The sequence below is a fragment of the Coenobita brevimanus genome, chromosome 8 (genome assembly GCF_032717465.1).
Source record: "Coenobita brevimanus isolate Jiangsu-jjx chromosome 8, ASM3271746v2, whole genome shotgun sequence".
In the NCBI taxonomy this organism is placed as follows: Eukaryota; Metazoa; Arthropoda; class Malacostraca; order Decapoda; family Coenobitidae; genus Coenobita; species Coenobita brevimanus.
The window spans coordinates 33,111,387-33,128,880 of record NC_136961.1 but is presented as its reverse complement, the minus strand read 5'-3'; the positions used below and the strand labels follow the sequence as shown (position 1 = coordinate 33,128,880).

At 40.5% G+C, this 17,494-nt stretch overlaps 1 protein-coding gene across 1 annotated transcript in view; it reads left to right on the top strand.

Moving 5' to 3' along the window:
- Nucleotides 1-5,524, top strand: part of LOC145407405 (glutamate receptor ionotropic, delta-1-like) — a 207,470-nt gene extending 201,946 nt beyond the window's left edge. Inside the window, exon 10 of the mRNA XM_080278339.1 lies at nt 5,435-5,524. Within this exon, the coding sequence (XP_080134465.1) occupies nt 5,435-5,524 (90 nt within the window). The remainder of the gene's footprint in view (nt 1-5,434) is intronic.
- Nucleotides 5,525-17,494: the final 11,970 nt, after the last annotated feature.

The window sequence follows — 17,494 nt, the reverse complement described above, 5'->3', positions numbered from 1 at the left end:
CATAATTTACGAAATAACTACGCTCACAAACAGCAGGCAAACTGGAAACTCTGATGACTCGTACTGGAACTTACGGTACGAGAAACGTCTCGAAGGTACGAGACTACCTAACTGGCAAATCTCCCTTCATCACAATATATATATATATATATATATATATATATATATATATATATATATATATATATATATATATATATATATATATATATATATATATAAAAGAACAGAGGAAGGAAAAACAAAAGAACAAAATAAAAATATCCACACACCAGATTACTTGCATCCTACATTCATAAAATATCTGTAACTGCTGGATGAACAGCAGTAGGTTGAAGTTTGGGGGGAAATAACTCAAAGGAAGCGAGTTCCAGAGACATGCAGTTCAGGGAATAAAAGAAATCTGATAGGCAGAAGTTCTGCAGTATGGCTGTTTGACATTCCAGTCAGGAGCTCTAACCCATGTAGCACTAGGGATGGCATGGAGAGGTGGCACAGTGGACGCAACTTCGTCTGAACATTTGCCATAAAAATATCTGTAAAATAATTCAAGGGAGACAACATTCCTTCTTACTTTTAGAGGAGGTAGTTTATTTATTTATTATAGTGTTAGGTGGTGGCGAACATCATCCAGTCACTTGATGCAGTGCTGCCTACTTCTTCCTTAGCCTTTATCATTCTTTTTCTGTGCCTGCCCTCCTCTCTTCCCATTTCTCCCATCTTTCCTGTCACTTCTTATTGCTTTTCTTTCCTTTACAGGCGGCTTTACATTGACCTACAGGAAACCATTTACAGCGCTGGGTGGTAACCATAAAACCAAACAATGCGTGCTCCCTATGTGTCAACAAGTTGGTTGGTGGAGGGTTAGTGCCCTTCCCCGTAAAACAAATAATTCAAAGTCAAACGGCCACCCTTACGGGATCATGGCGTCTGGCAATTGGATAGATAGTATATTTATAATAGCAGGGTTATTAATATTCCAACAGCTTTGTTCTGAATCTTGTCTAGTTGTTTTAGTGTAACTTATCCACATCCATTTTGCAAGGGTGAGCAATATTCAGGCTGATAGTGCACATGACTCTTATAAATTATAGTTAAATGCTGGTGTTACAGACTCTGTACAAAAATCCAAGTTACTTTGAGGCGGTTTTAGCAAGTGATCTGACATGAGAGCTCCAGCTGAGGGCATTGTTAAGCGAGACACCAAGAGTTTCAATACTTTTGGAGATGGGAATATTAGTACCACTGAAGCTAATATACGAATTTAGCAATATCTGTCTGTTAGTAAATTGTATATTTTTGGTTTTACTAGCATTAACTGAGACAAAGCTGTTTTGTCCCCATTCATAGATCGAAGATAAGTCTTGATTTATGGAGATGGCTGTACTGAGTTGAGAGTTAGAGATATTAGACTTTGTAAATTGGTGTTTGAGTGTGAATAAACTGTGACGTGTTGAGTCATCTGCATATGAATGGATGGGATTATGGGTGGCAGATAAGGGATCATTAATATGAACCAGGAAAATGATGGTGCTAGAACTGATCCCTGTGGCATGCCGGCGTTAACTGTTGCTGAGACATGAGGAAAGCAGAGGAACAAAAGACGTCAGTCCATAGAAAGGGAGTTTGGACAAGAGGGAACAGTGCCACACTCCGTCGAAGCTTTAGAAATATCAAGGGCTACTGCATGAGTTTTTCCATGTTGATCAATTGATTGATCGATGGTATGAGTCAGGAGACTGAGTATGTCAATGGTGAATATTTCGTGGTGAACACCATATTGTCTGTCTAATTAAGTTGTTGGATTCAAGATGTTTAAGTATGTGCTTATTAATTAAAATTTCAAATACTTTACCAAGAGAAGATGTGACAATTATTGGTCTGTAATCAGAGAGGTCAGAGGAACTTCCTTTCTTTGGAATTGGGTGGATAATGGCATCTTTCCATGAATTAGGGAGTGAAGAAGTACGTATGCATAGTCTGAATAATTTAGCAAGAACAGAGGGAAGTTCTGGGGAAAACTTTTTCAGAACAACTGGATGAATTCCATCTGGGCCTGGAGCTTTGTTGGTTGGTAAATTGTCTAGGATGGATTTTACGTATCTAGTCTGTATTTTGAGTGGAACAATTTCGGGAGAGCCAACTTCTAGTACTGGGCCGTTCTGTGTATGTGAATTTACACAGATGCGTGTGTGTGTGTGTGTGTGTGTGTGTGCGTGTGTGTGTATCATCTCATCAGCCGTTTGAATGTCCACTGCAGGACCGGCCAATCCCTACCGAAATGGGGACGATACAGCCAATGTATCTTCACCAAGTGGCTTAGGCTGTCTGGTAGAGATTGTATGTAGGGTGAGAAGTGCTTGTAAATGTAACTGTAGTGTTGTAGTGGCTTTGGATGTGTGTGTAGTCTGTAAACCAAGTGTAATCGGCCCGCGCAAGCTGACTGAGTGAAAGCATTCTTTACAGTATGCGACACTGGTTCAACCACAGCACCCCTGATGTCCGCCAAGCAGTACGTGGCCAGGAGAACGCTCCCAAAGTTTATTACTCTGGCGGGGCGCGAACCCTCGTTCTTCAGTGTACAAAATCGCACACTTGACCACTGTACCACAGAGACTCCATATCTATCTATCTATCTATATCTATATTTATCTATCTATCTATCTATATATTTATATATATACATAATATTTATACATACATGTATATAAAAGCAAGAGTATGTGGAAGAGAAGTATGGTGGCCTCTGAGTCGGGGGGGTGGGGGTGGAAGAGGTGTTGTGGTGTATGTGTTTCACGTGATCAGCTTTATCATGATGGAGGCGAGACCGAAAACTTCGATTGGCCACATGATGAGCACATGACCGAGTGATTCATTTTTTGATGGGACTGTCACCGGGTAAACCTATTTGTGAGTTTTTCCTGTTTGCCCTGTATTTGGACATTTTTCACTTCACTGTTAGAGTGGGAAACATTATTATATGATCTGTAGTTACTGATTCATAGCGAGGACAATGGTATCACATATCGTCCATGACCTCTGCAAAATTGTGTGGAACTAATTTTTATCTTAAGTTTCATCTTAATAACTTTGACGACACATAGAACAAGACAAAAGACACATTTGACAGCCGCACCCACCCCTGCAATACTGTAAGGGGAAACAAAGGATTATTTGCATTAAAGGCGGAGGTGCGAAACCCGGGGGTCCCAGCCCCTGTAAATTAATCTCTGAGAGCCCTAACCCTGTACAAAATTTTGTGTGACTATGTAAAAACAAAGGTGTTTTCCTCTAGAGGCAGTCCCCTCCATAGGGGATGACCATCGAGATCCCACCCAGCTTAAACATAGCTGTGGCGAACGAACATCAGTATGTAGAATTTGGTGTTCCTAGATCAGGAACCATGACTATGAATGCTGGCAATGGGGGCAGGTGACATGTGGAAGTTTCACTCTGCTTAAAACGTGGCCCTAGTAATTATTGTCAACCCTTGAGGGTTCCACCATTCCAAAAACGTGGCCAGGGTTAACTTTTATCAATATACAATACAGATAGTCCATGACTTACTAAGCCGTCTTAAGACAATTTGTTTCTAAGTCGAAAATGCATATACAATGCAGTACTGTCGGAAGTCCGTTATACAGTATACACATTACAAAGTAACACATGTCCATACACTTTATTATTATATACATAAATACTGCAAATAACTGTTACTCAGAATATAGAACAGTATTTAAATTACCATATAACAGCATTAATAACAAATGAATAAGAAAAATCCTCCTGAAACTCCTCATCTGCCTTCATGTTGGCACTAACAGCCTCACGACTCACCTTTGCATTATGGAAGAAAAAACAATTTTTAAACTGCATAAACAAGCCATGACCAGCAATAAACTGCAAATCACAATCAGGGCCCATGAGTTTCTTTAGGATCGCAAAACAAGAAGAGGTTGTAGGCCAGAATGATTTTTTTTTTCTTCGGGTACACTTAGTCATTTAGTCATTCTGGCAGTGTCAGAGAGTGTTTAGCGAGAAATGACTCGGCAGCGCCATGGCTTAACCCAGGAATAGATGAGAGAGTTCAGTTGAACAAACTATAAAATCATCAGAAAATGCCGTGTCTTGACATCATACCAACCTATACCTAACCATCTTATGCCTACCCTAATGTTAACTTAGAATAAAACCTTATTTTGTTTGGGGACACGAGGAAGGTGCAACGTTGCCGAGTATTTCCTCGAGGCACTTGATCAGACGTTGCCAACATGACAGAATGACCAAGTATACCAGGCAAAAAAATGTTGTGACCTGAGTTCAAGATGAAACGAGTGCATGCTTGGTAGCACAATATTATACAGTGTGATACAGGTATTTTCGCATTAAAGAGAAACTGTAAACAATAACATTTTACAACTAGAAAGTACTCAGAGGGGGCATACCTCTGCCATGGCCACTGCAGGATCCGGATCCACCCCCAAATTCAGTCAATTCTTTCTCGGCCCATGGCCCACCTTTCCAAAAAATTTCTTTGAAATTCATTGAAAACATTTGGAGATATCGTGTGGACAAACAAGCAAACAAACATACAGTAGGTGAATATAAAACCTCCGTCAAAGAGTACTTCCATATATTAATAATACAGACATTTGTTATACCTGTAAAGTATTTACAGTTTGGTACTCACTAGTACTATTCATACTGCTGCCAGTGCAATTAAATTGTTATGTGAGCGAGCCTCGAGAGCGCTGCCTCAACCTGCCTGGTTTGCCACTTAGGGCTAGGACCGCCGTTGGTTGCAGTTCGTAAGTACCCGTGAACGTTCTATGGGGCCTTTGTTGTGCATGCAAATTGGTCATTAGCGGATGGTCTTAAGACGAGGACTACCTGTGTTTAATGTTTTTCGATTAAAAACTTAGGCCGTGCATAACAACTTTGCCTGTGGCCACCGGGAGCCGTCCTCGGGGGTCACTCCCTCGGGGGTCACTCCATGTTTGTAACTTGTTGCGAGTGTATGAAAAATTGTGTTCCTAGGCAAAGAAAAAAAAAAAGTGGTCGTGCCAAACGATTTTGGGTGGGAAAACCAAGGGTAGGGGACTGCCGTCGGGGGTCCCACTCTGCTTGAAACCTAAATAAAATCACATTGAAACAAAGTAATAATATGTCATCTGCTTCAGTATGATTAAAACTTTTTACATGATTGTATATATTTCACTTCATTATTGCTACGGTATCTCTTGACAGTTATGCCGAGCTTACGAGACGTTATTTGTAAAGTAGAAGATAGATGTATCATCAATGATTTCAGTATTGGAAGTTCTTACCAATTTGAATTTTTTATTGGCTGCTTACATAAAATAAAATGTACAGTGCTTTCAAATTCTTTGTTCAATGACATCTCTCATCAAAAAATAATTATTTTATGTTTCAGGGCATGTTTGTTTTACTTGGTATCGGCTTCATTATCGGATGTTTGGTCTTCCTGTTAGAAGTTACCTGGTCTCCTGCAAGCCAATATTGATACTGTGCAAGAGCCGACTCTGGCATCTGCGTCTGGAAATCTTTACCGAGGAAACATGCATAAGACGACACTATGAAAAGAACAGTTATAACAAGTATCATTGTTAAATCTGTTAATTCATTACAATATAAACAGTAACCGGTTTAGCCGAAGAGCTCACTTATAAAAGAATAAAGATATATTACTGAATGTATAAGACTTTCATTAAACTTTGGATACTAATTCCAGAGTTGTCTAGAATATGAAACATTTGAGGATTTTGCTTAAATTTCAGTCCATTACTAAGAAGAGGGTGAAGTGCTTGAAAGGGTACAGCAGGGAAGAAAGGTTGCTGGTTCTTTGAAAGCAGTGATAAGAAACAGGGAAGTGAGCATGGAAGTGAAAAAGTTACTACATGACAGTATTGTGATACCAACTCTAACGTACGGAAGTGAAGCTTGGACATTGTTGGAAGGACACAAGTCAAGAGTGAGAGCAGTGGAAATGAGTTATTTAAGAGGAGCCTGTGGAGTCACGTGGAGAGACAGGCTGACGAATGAGGATATAAAGGAGCGTTGTGGTGTGGATGTGGATGTGATAGGAAGCGTTATGAGGAACAAACTGAGGTGGTTTGGCCATGTGGAGAGGATGGAGGGTGAAAGACTGACGAAGAGAGTGTATGTGAGTGAGGTGGAGGGGGGAAGAGGGAGGGGGAGGCCGAGGATGAGATGGAGGGATGGGGTGGAGAGGTATATGAGAGAGGGGGGTGTGAGTTGGGAGCAGGGCAGTGAAATGGCGGGGGACAGGGCGACTTGGAGGCGATTTGTTTGTGGCCACCCCAAACGGGATTGAGGCGTCTGGCAATAGATAGATAGATAGATTAAGAAGATGCAAGTTACAGCCTGTACTGTACGGGTAAATACACAATGTGTCCATAAATTATTCACCTCATTAAGAAACTGAGTAAAAGTTCAGTATTTAATATCTCAAAAGATAGTGCTACAATGAAAAAAATTACAGTTTATACATTTATCACACAGCTATAAATACCCCTGCTAACGAATTTGGTCAGAAGTTATGTACCAACCCATGTCTGCTTGTCTCTTTGTATACTGACTAAGGTATTTTAGAAAGTTGTAATCGGATTCCAATGAAATCTGATGGATAGGTGGGCAGTGCATAAAGAAAGAATTGACTAGATAATAATGTGGATCCGGATCAGGATGCCAGAATAAATCATCACTTTTATTGGAGTTGGAGGAGTTATCCTGCCTCTGAGATGGTGTAACAGGGCAGACTAGATCGTAGAATTACTTGACTATGTGAGACCGTAACAACTTTCGCCTGGTTGGAAAGAGGTGCAACAATAAAACAAATTCAACTGAGGTTGCTGGAAGTATGCATTCTACGGGTGCTTTACAGTTCAGTAAGCTTCCAGATGCACTCCTCTGATAGCAGAAATTATAATCGGCAGTGACTTTCATTGCAAGTGTTATACATCAAGTGTCTAGCAAATACGGAAGCCAGTGCTACCTCAGTTTAGTGTCTCAACTCTTTGAATTTATTAACTATCCTTGCATACATTCTGTTATTATATATAAACACATAAGAGCTCATTAATCAGCGTAATAACAGAAAAACGATTAAGGCCGTGGAGTGAAGCCATCTCTGCTAATTTAGCAATGAAGGAATTTTTCACTGAGGGATTACCTATCTGGCATATCCCATTACCCCTCATGCAAAATCTGCTTCCAGTAGATTGGGTCAAATCGATTCCATTTCTCCTTTACTCTTGCAGAGCTGCTGATTCTGTACAGGAGTTCTATTTGCCCCAGTGTGGAGTAACTCTCACATGTAGGGGGCTGCACGCTCATAACAGGGTGGAATGAATTTCATTTTCATATCAGTAACTCCCTGCATTTTCCTAACTTCCTTCGACATCTTTCTATTCTATTGCAGTAAAAAGTAAATTAATAAATAAATATCGTCATTTCAATGGTCATTGCTCATCTTAACTGCTTCCTTGCATCCTTCCTCCAGTACAGAAAGTGTGTAGTCCCCATCTGGCAACGCAGTCTTACCCCTTTTATATTTAGCTCACTACTAATGCAAGAGGAGGATCTCACTGCTGCCTGGAACGTCCCCGGGTGGTTGATAGAGGAACGCCTCATTGATACATGAGGTACACACACACACACACACAGGGATTCAATCAAGGCGGACGTGCGACATCGGCGCTCCATACCGAACCAACACGGCCAGTGGCATTACCTAAATTAGTATCTTTGTATGAGTCAAGCTCTGTACCAGGTTAGACTAAGTGATTTTTCATTATTAAAAGGAAAAAAATAATAAGTTTAAACAAAACTTGTTCAAACAGGAAAAAGAACCAAGACGAAAGAATACGCTGAGTCATCTGAGGTTTGTTTAGACTACAACAACACGGGGATTCTAAGTACATGCTCTGCACTTTTAGTATTGCAAAATGGATACATACATTAGTAAGCAAATTTGGAAAAGAAAAGGGATAAAGGTAAAAAGCAAGATGATGGTTTCTACCAAGAACTGGTTGAAGTGGAGACTCACAATAGACTGGTTGAACGTGTAAACAAACTAGAAGTGGATTTCAAAAATGAAATTGATGAAATAAAGAAGCAGACGCACTTGCAAAAGGAAGAAATAGAAAAACTAGGAAGGGAGGCCAATAAGAAAGACATAACCATCAGTGAACTAACAGTGGAATTGAGTACACTTAGGAAGAAAATGAGTGAAATGGCAAGTACAGTAGTCAATCATGAGAGTGTTATGGAAGAGTTCAAAAATGACACAGAGACAATTAGGCAAGTAAGCAGTCTTATTGACCAGAGAAGTGATATTGAGGAGAAGATAGCACAGGTGAATGAAGCTGTGCAAAGCTACAAAAATGATGTGGAAACCACGTATGCTGAAATGGTGAAAGTAAAGAAGGACTTAGAAACAAGGGTGGAGGAAAAAAAACATTAAAAAGGAGGTGAAAAGAATAATCCAAAACAATCCAAAGTTAGTCAGAGATTCAGTAGATATAAACAAATCTATAGTAATCACTGGTATAGAAGAGGAAGAAGTAAAAAACAAGATCACAAGAGACAAAAAGGAGATGGCAAATGTAATGAGCTTCCTGAAAGAAGTATCAGAGGAAATCTGTCGTAAAGACATAGAGGAACACAAAAGGTTAGGGAAATATGAGAAAAGCAAGACAAGACCTCTAAAGGTGACTTTCCAGAGTGTAAACACTGTGGAAGAGATACTAAAAAATGCAAAGAATCTTAAGGAAAAAGAGGAGTTCAAAAATGTATGGATAAAAAGATGCCTAACACAAGAGGAACTGGAATTACTAAAAGAGAAAAGGGAGGAAGCAAAAACAAAAAATGAGCGAAGATCAGAAGAGGAGAAGAAGAAATTTTTTTACAAAGTAAAAGGATTGCAGGTACGAAAGTGGTACACAAACAGGATGGAATAAAAAGGAGGAAGGTAGTAGAAACATGTCATGACAAGTATATAAACAAGATGATAAAGTTGATGTACTCAAATGTGGGTGGAATGATATCTAAATTACTAGAGATGAATGATTATGTCAGAGAAAATGAACCACAAATAATATGCCTAACTGAAACAAAATTAACACCAAGGATATCCAATGACATACTATGGAGAAGAGACAGAAATTTAAAAAAAAGGAGGAGGAATTATAATATTAACTAAGAAAAATCTAAAAGTCAATGAAATAAAACTAGATATACGATCACAAGTAGAACTGATTGCAGTAGAGATCAACACATCTGAAGGTAAAGTAATTGTAGCTAATTTGTACATGCCACCCAGATCAAACACATGGGAAAGAGATGAATATGAGGACCTGGCAGAGAGTACAATTCAGAGTTTAAGATCATTACTACATAAAATGGAAGAGAAATCAGAAAGAATTATACTAACTGGGGATTTCAATACAAATATAAATTGGAATACTCTAGATATAATTAGCCAAGAAAGCTGTTGGGACCAAAAGCTCCTGGATCTCGTACAAGAGTTCTTCCTAACACAACATGTGAGGGAAACCACCAGAAAAAAAGGACTTGATGTACCTTCAGTGCTAGATCTAATATTTACCAGGCAAGAAAATGATATTGACAATTTAATTTATCACCCTCCACTCGGCAAAAGCGATCATGCAGTACTACATTATAACTTCAGGATAGCATATGACATAGTAAACAGCAATGACAGTTACAAAAAGAGCCTAAACTATAAAAAGGGAAATTATCAAGACCTAAAGAAGTATTTCTTAGAAGTTGATTGGGAAAATGAGCTTAGAGGACAAGATTTAAATGCTGTATATAAAAAATTCTGTGAATTTTATGAAATAGGAGTCCAGAAGTACATCCCACAGCACAAAGAAGCAGATAAGAACATACAGAAATGGTTCAATACAGAATGTTAAAAATCAAAAGAAAGAAGAGATTTGTTGTGGAATAGATACAGAAGACATAATAGTGAAAGGGCGTATAATAATTACAGGCAAGAAACGATTATACAAGAATAAGGAGGGAAGCCCAAAAACAGTTTGAGGAGGATATAATAAATAAAAGTAGTGATCAACCAAAGCTGTTTTACAGCTACATCAGAAGCAAAACCAGAGTAAAAGATATAATACAATCAATTACGGACGAGGGAATCACTTGTACACAAGAGAAAGATATTTGTGAAGCACTAAATAAGAATTTCCAATTAGTTTTTACAGAAGAAAAAAATTTTGAGAGGGACTATGTGGAACATGCATGTCCACACACACTACCAGATATACAAATAGCAGAAAAAGTAATACAGGAGGAGTTAAGTAGATTAGACAGAGGAAAAGCAAATGGTCCTGATGAAATATCATGTTGGGTACTACGAGAATGTGCAAAGGAGTTAAGTAAACCATTATTTTTAATTTTCAAGAAATCCTTGAGTCAAGGTAAACTACCTGATATTTGGAACAAAAGCAAATATTGTCCCCTTATTCAAGAAAGGAAATAGACAAAATCCACTCAACTACCGACCAGTATCACTGACCAGTGTTGTAAGCAAGGTATTAGAAAAGCTTATAAGAAAAGCTTGGTAAATCTAGAAGAATGCAGTATGATAACAGAAAGACAGTTTGGTTTCAGAAAAGGAAAATCATGTGTTACTAATCTGTTGACTTACTATGACGGAGTAACAAACACATTACAGGAAAGGGAAGGATGGGTGGACAGCATCTATTTAGATTTCAAGAACGCTTTTGACACAGTACCACACCAAAGACTTTTATGGAAACTGTACCATCAAGGAGGAATTCGAGGCAAACTGTTTTGTTGGATGCAAGACTTTCTCATAAAAAGAGAAATGAGAACAGTACTAAGAGGAAACTACTCATCATGGAAAGAAGTGACTAGTGGAGTACCACAGGGTTCAGTGCTGGCACCAATCATGTTTTTAGTGTATATAAATGATATAAACAGTAACACTGGAAATGAGAGCTATCTGAATATGTTTGCAGATGATGCAAAAATACAAAGGAGAATTACTAACACAGACTCTTGTAAAGAGCTACAAGAAGAATAAAATAAACTTCATGAATGGAGTAGTACATGGCAAATGGAATTCAATGTGGACAAGTGTCATGTAATCAAGTTTGGTAAAAGTGGAAAAAGACCTGATTGGGATTATAAGTTAGGAAATAAAACCCTATACACATCAGAAAGAGAGAAAGACCTAGGCGTGATTATCAATAACAGACTATCTCCGGCTGACCACATCAGCGAGAAGGTACGGAACATGTATACACTGCTTGCAAATATGAGAATAGCATTCACATACATAAATGAAGACATGCTAAGAAGGATAATAACATCATTCATTAGACCAACCCTGGAATATGCATCAGTAGTCTGGAGTCCTCATCTCAAAAAGCACATAGACAAGATTGAAAAAGTTCAAAGGGCCGTTACAATGAAGAGAGAACCTGTATTTTTTACACAGGAAAAATCATCAGAGAAATTACCAATATGCCGGGAATCGAACCCGGGACTCTCAGGTGAGAGCCAGGCAGCATACCACTACACCACGACCAGGTAAAAGTTAATTCACGTTGTCACAATCTTGTAACCAACGTCCCTCCGCGGAGGGACGTTGGTTACAAGATTGTGACAACGTGAGTTTTTACCTGGTCGTGGTGTAGTGGTATGCTGCCTGGCTCTCACTTGAGAGTCCCGGGTTCGATTCCCGGCATATTGGTAATTTCTCTGATGATTTTTCCTGTGTAAAAAATACAGGTTCTCTCTTTATTCTGACTTGCCGTAAGTGTTTGGGATAGATTAAAAGCATCTACTTGCCCGAGTGCCAGGGGGTTAACTCATCCTCTTCAGGCCCACAGTGGGGGGCGGAGGGACGTTGGTTACAAGATTGTGACAACGTGAGTTAACTTTTACCTGGTCGTGGTGTAGTGGTATGCTGCCTGGCTCTCACCTGAGAGTCCCGGGTTCGATTCCCGGCATATTGGTAATTTCTCTGAGGGCCGTTACAAGATGGATACCAAGCTTAAGGGACCTAAGCTACGAAGAAAGACTAAATAAACTGAATCTACCAACACTACAGGAGAGAAGGAAAAGAGGTGACATGATAATGCTATATAAGTGCATATCAGGGAAGGAGAAAATAGACATAAATGATTACTTAACATATGTAGAAGCATCAGCAAGAGGACACTGCAAAAAATTGCATAAGAAGAGAGGTGATAAAGACGTAAGGAAATTCAGTTTCCCAAACAGAGCAATTGATCAATGGAATGCACTACCGAATGAAATAGTGTGTGCCAAAACAATTCACAAATTTAAGGATATGTACGATATGGTTTAAGACACGGGACAGTACGAGCTTGACTCATTCCTGTAAAGATACAATTAGGTAAGAACAATTAGGTAAGAACACACACACACACACACACACAGATACAGTATATATGCTGTATCTATCTATATTTATCTATCTGTCTATATCTATCTATCTATCTATATCTATCTATCTATCTATCTATATATGGTGGAGAAATACACATTGCACCTGCATGCATGTGTGGATAGCTTTTGGCTTTCTAGCCAGGAAGCCAGGTACCGTTATCACCACACACGGAGTCACAGAAGCTAAGCCACCCCAGTTCTAGGAAGGGACAGGTAAATCAATTATCTATCTATCTATCTATCTATAGCCCGACGCCCTAATCCCGCAAAATGTGGCCGCAGACAAAACGCCTCCAAGTCGCTCTGTCACCCACCATTTGACTACCCTCCCTCCAACTCCCCCCTCCCCCTCCCTTATATACCTCTCAACTTCATTCCTCCACCTCATCCTCGGTCTACCTCTCCCTCTCCCTCCCTCCACCTCACCTACATTCACTCTCATAGTCAGTCTTTCATTCTCCATTCTCTTCACATGTCCAAACCACCTCAGTGTATTTCTCCTAATCTTCTCAACCACATCCACATCCACCCCACAGCGTTCCTTCATTTCTTCATTCGTCAACCTGTCCCTCCACGTCACTCCACATGCTCCTCTCAAGTAACTCATTTCCACTGCCTCACTCTTGACTTGTTCCCCTCTTGCAAGGTCCATGCCTCGCTTCCATACGTCAGGGTAGGGATCACAATACTATCATGCATTGACTTCTTAACTTCCATACTCACCTCCCTATTTCTCATCACTGCTTTCAGTGTACCAACAACCTTCCTTCCCTGCTGTACCCTTTCACGCACTTCATCCCCTAAAGTTCCATCCTTACTTATCACACTACCCAAGTACTTGAATGTAATCACATTCTCCATATCCTCACCATCCAACCTCGCTCTGCATTCTGTGACTTCATTCCTCTCAAACACCATAACTTTACTTTTGTTTACATTAACTTTCAGATTCCTTCTCCTACACACTTCCAAATTCATTCACCAAACCTTGCAACTCCCATTCATCTTCACTCAACAATACTCTATCATCAGGAAACAGCAACACCGGAAGCTTCCAAATCTCACCCTCATTCATTAAAGCCACCCCCACATCCACTGCCCTACCCTGCACCTCCTTTACAACCCCATCCATGTATATATTGAATAGCCATGGAGACATCACACAACCCTGTTTCAGTCCCACATTGAGATCAAAAACTCACTCAGCTCACCATCCACTCGCACCGTAGCCCTAGCTCCCTCGTACATACTCTTCACAGAACTCAGCAATTTCCCCTCTACACCATATATTCTTAATACCTTCCACATACCTTTCCTATCTATTCTGTCATAAGCTTTCTCCAAGTCCATGAAGGCAGCATACACTTTCCTTCCCTTCTCTAGATACTTCTCCACTAAACATCTTAGAACAAATATCTGATCTACACACCCTTTTCCCTTCCTAAATCCCCCTTGTTCTTCTCCAACTAGCTCCTCTGTCATATGCCTAACCCTATCAATGAGTATTCTACCATATATTTTACCAGTCACACTAAGAAGGCAAATACCCCTATGGTTACCTCATACTTCTCTCTCCCCTTTTCCTTTGTATAAAGGAACAATTATACCGGATTTCTAGTCCTCTGGAACCCCTCCCTCTTCCCAAGCCAATCTACACAACTTCAATATCCACTCTACAACAATCTCACCCTCATACCTAAGCATTTCACCACACACTCCATCTATTCCTGGGGCCTTTCCCAACTTAATCTTCTTCATCACTTCCACTACTTCCGCCCTACTGATCTCTTCCTCCCTCCTCTCATCTCTTCTTCTCCCAGCCATTCCCCAACCACTTATACTCACACTGCTCTCACTCTCTACATTCAACAAATCCTCAAAGTGCTCCTTCCATCTTCTCAATTTCTCTCTCATCTCCACCAACAATCTATTATACCTATCTTTCACTCCTCTACTATTTCCCCTTTCACATTGCCTTACTTTCTTTACCTCCTTCCAAAACAATTTCTTACTCTCCCTCCATTTCACACTCAGATTCCTCCCAAACTCTTCATCCACTTTCTTCTTGCTCTCCTTCACCAGTCTCTTAACCTCCCTTCTCCTGCTCACATATACCTCTCTCTTCTCTCTCTCATTTTCTCCCCTACCTCTACTCGCTAACCATTAACTATATGCCTTCTCCTTTTGTTCCACAGCTTGTTTCACCTCATCATTCCACCATGCTGGCCCTTGCACACCCTTGCATCTCCTCCTCACTCCACAAACCGACTCAAACGCTACGCCTATATATTCCGTGAATATCTTACATACGTCTTCCACCCCTTCCATCTGCTCTAGCTCATACCTTCCCAATCTTTCTTCCACTGTGCTCTTATACTCTGCCATTTTTTCACTATCTTGCAATTTCTTCACTCTTCTCACAGGAGCTGCTTCCTTCTGTCTTCCCCTTCGTCTCCTCAACCACTTTCTTTGCAGCTCTACCTTGGCCATCACTAAGTGATGGTCCGAGACTCCATTCCCCCACCCTCTCCACACTCTTGCATCCAACACTTGTCTTCTCATTCGTTCATCCACACAAACGTAGTCTATCATTGCCTTTCGTTCAACAAGTTCACCATCCATCCTCCTCATTACTCTCCATGTATACCGTTGGATCATCTTATGCCGAAAGTAGGTGTTGGCTATTGCCAACCCCTTACAAGCACATATGTCCACCAAAGCACTTCCATTCCCATCTACATCAGCTGGCACACCTCACTGACCAACCACTCCATCCACTCGTACATTCCCAACTTTGCCATTCATGTCTCCAATCAACAGCACTATCTCGTTCCTCTCAAACTTGTCCATACACGCTTCTACTCTCGCCCAATACTCATCTTTCACTCTTGCCACTCGATCCTCTGTCGGGGCATACACACATACAATCGCCCACGCTTGTATACCTACTTTCATCCTCACCCATACAATCCTTGCACCCACTGTTCCATACTCTCTTATATTCTCCTTCCACTTCTTGCTTATCATCAGACATACTCCCTCTCTTGCCCTCTCATTCTCATTGACTCCCGCACATATACCTAAACCATATTCCCATTCTCTCACCCTTTCACCCTACCATTTAGTTTCAGTCAATCCACATATATCCACTTTTGCATCCTCAAGCACCTGAACAATCTCTCTCTCTTTCACTTCATCATTCACTCCTCTCACATTCCACGTTCCCACCCTAAGAATGTCCTTTGTCCGTTCCTTAGTCGTCAACGTATGGTCTGTCCAGGTCCGAGGCGCTTTATTCGCTTTTTTAGTTAGTTCTTTTTACGGGGTGGGGCACTAACCCACCACCAATCAATTATGGAAGTATATTTTTCAACGCGAACCCTTATGACAACACATCTTTCAGAGTCATTAGGATTTTTGCATGGCCCCTATGTAACCTTGCAAGTGACACAGCAGTTCTACAATATCTCAGCCAGTACAAGCGTCTTCCTAAATGTCGAAAAAACAAACATTACACACGCATACATTTGTGGAAATATTTTTGACGTTCCAGCAAAGAATCAAACCTGGGACCTCAAGACAAGCCAGGCACCATTATCACTACACCATAGCGTGATAAAAGCCAAGCCACCTTAATTCAATGAAGAACCAGTTAAATCCATCCTGGGAAGATATTTTACTATCCGACCCCATATAAATACACATGTTCCAGAGCCATCAAGAATTTTGCTTAATCCCATGCAGCCCGGCAAGTGACAGTAGTTTTAATCTACCCTAACCAGTACAAATGCCTACCTACATATTGGCGAAATGCACATTACGCATGCGTTCATATGCAGAAAAATTTCCTTGCTCTAATCTGGAATCAAACTTAAGCCCTCTAGGTAGAAGCCAGGCATCGTTGTCACTACAGCACAGATGATAAAAGCCAAGCCACCGGAATTCTATGAAAAACCAGGTAAGGAAGTCCATTATAGGATTATAATAATTTTCAACCTGAACCCATATGATGACACATGGTTCAGAGTCATTAAGGTCATCAGGATTTTTGCTCAGCCCCACACAGTTTGGCAATTGGGGTAGCAGGTTTCGTCTATCTTAGCCAGTAGAAGCTGGGAATGAGAGCGTAGGTGTTCTCTGGCTGGTTTGGTGAGAGGGTAGGTGTTCTCTGTTTACTGGCTGGTTTGGTGAGAAGGTAGGTGATCACTGGCTGATGTTGTGAGAGAGGAATCATTTACCGACTGGTGTGGTGAAAGGGAAGGTGTTAAGTGGCTGGTGTGGTGAGAGGGGATTAGCTTACTGGCTGGTGTGGCGAGAGGGGAGGCGTTAAGTGGCAGATGTGGTGAGAGAGGAAAGTGTTCACTGAATGGCAGCATTTATATAAGAGCAACAGGAGGGGGGGAGGGGTTCAGCAGTCAATGCTCAGCTGCTTCTCCAGGCTGTAAGAGTCCAGCTCTAGCATCACCCTCCCCTGTATGTTCACCGTGGGGCAAGGGGCACCATGTTGCTTCATAAATTGTAATTAGTCATGTGACATCTTGTTGTTACATACTTCGTTTTAGGTCATTTAGCACCGTAGTGCTACAAACCTTTTTGTCCTTCATGTGGCACAGTGTTGTCTAGTATGAAAGGGGAATCGTTTGGTCAAGCCTCCAGGTGATGATTATTTCTAATGCATGTTATGATGACATAATATGCTTGAACTTTCAGTTTTATTGGTGAATATTCATTCATGTAACAAGAAGGCTGACTCAGGTTAACATGTACAGATGTGCCACGAGTAACTCTCAGAATCTAAAGATCTGCTTACATTTCGGCATCTCTGTTTCAGTAATAAGGCCGTTAATAATGATAATGATAATAGTAGTATTAAAAAAAATAATAATAATAATAAAAATAATCATTCACTCTTTCATCATTCAATCCTGTACTGCCTCATGTGAAGCGTAGGAGGTCGAGGCTTGGCAAGTTGGTC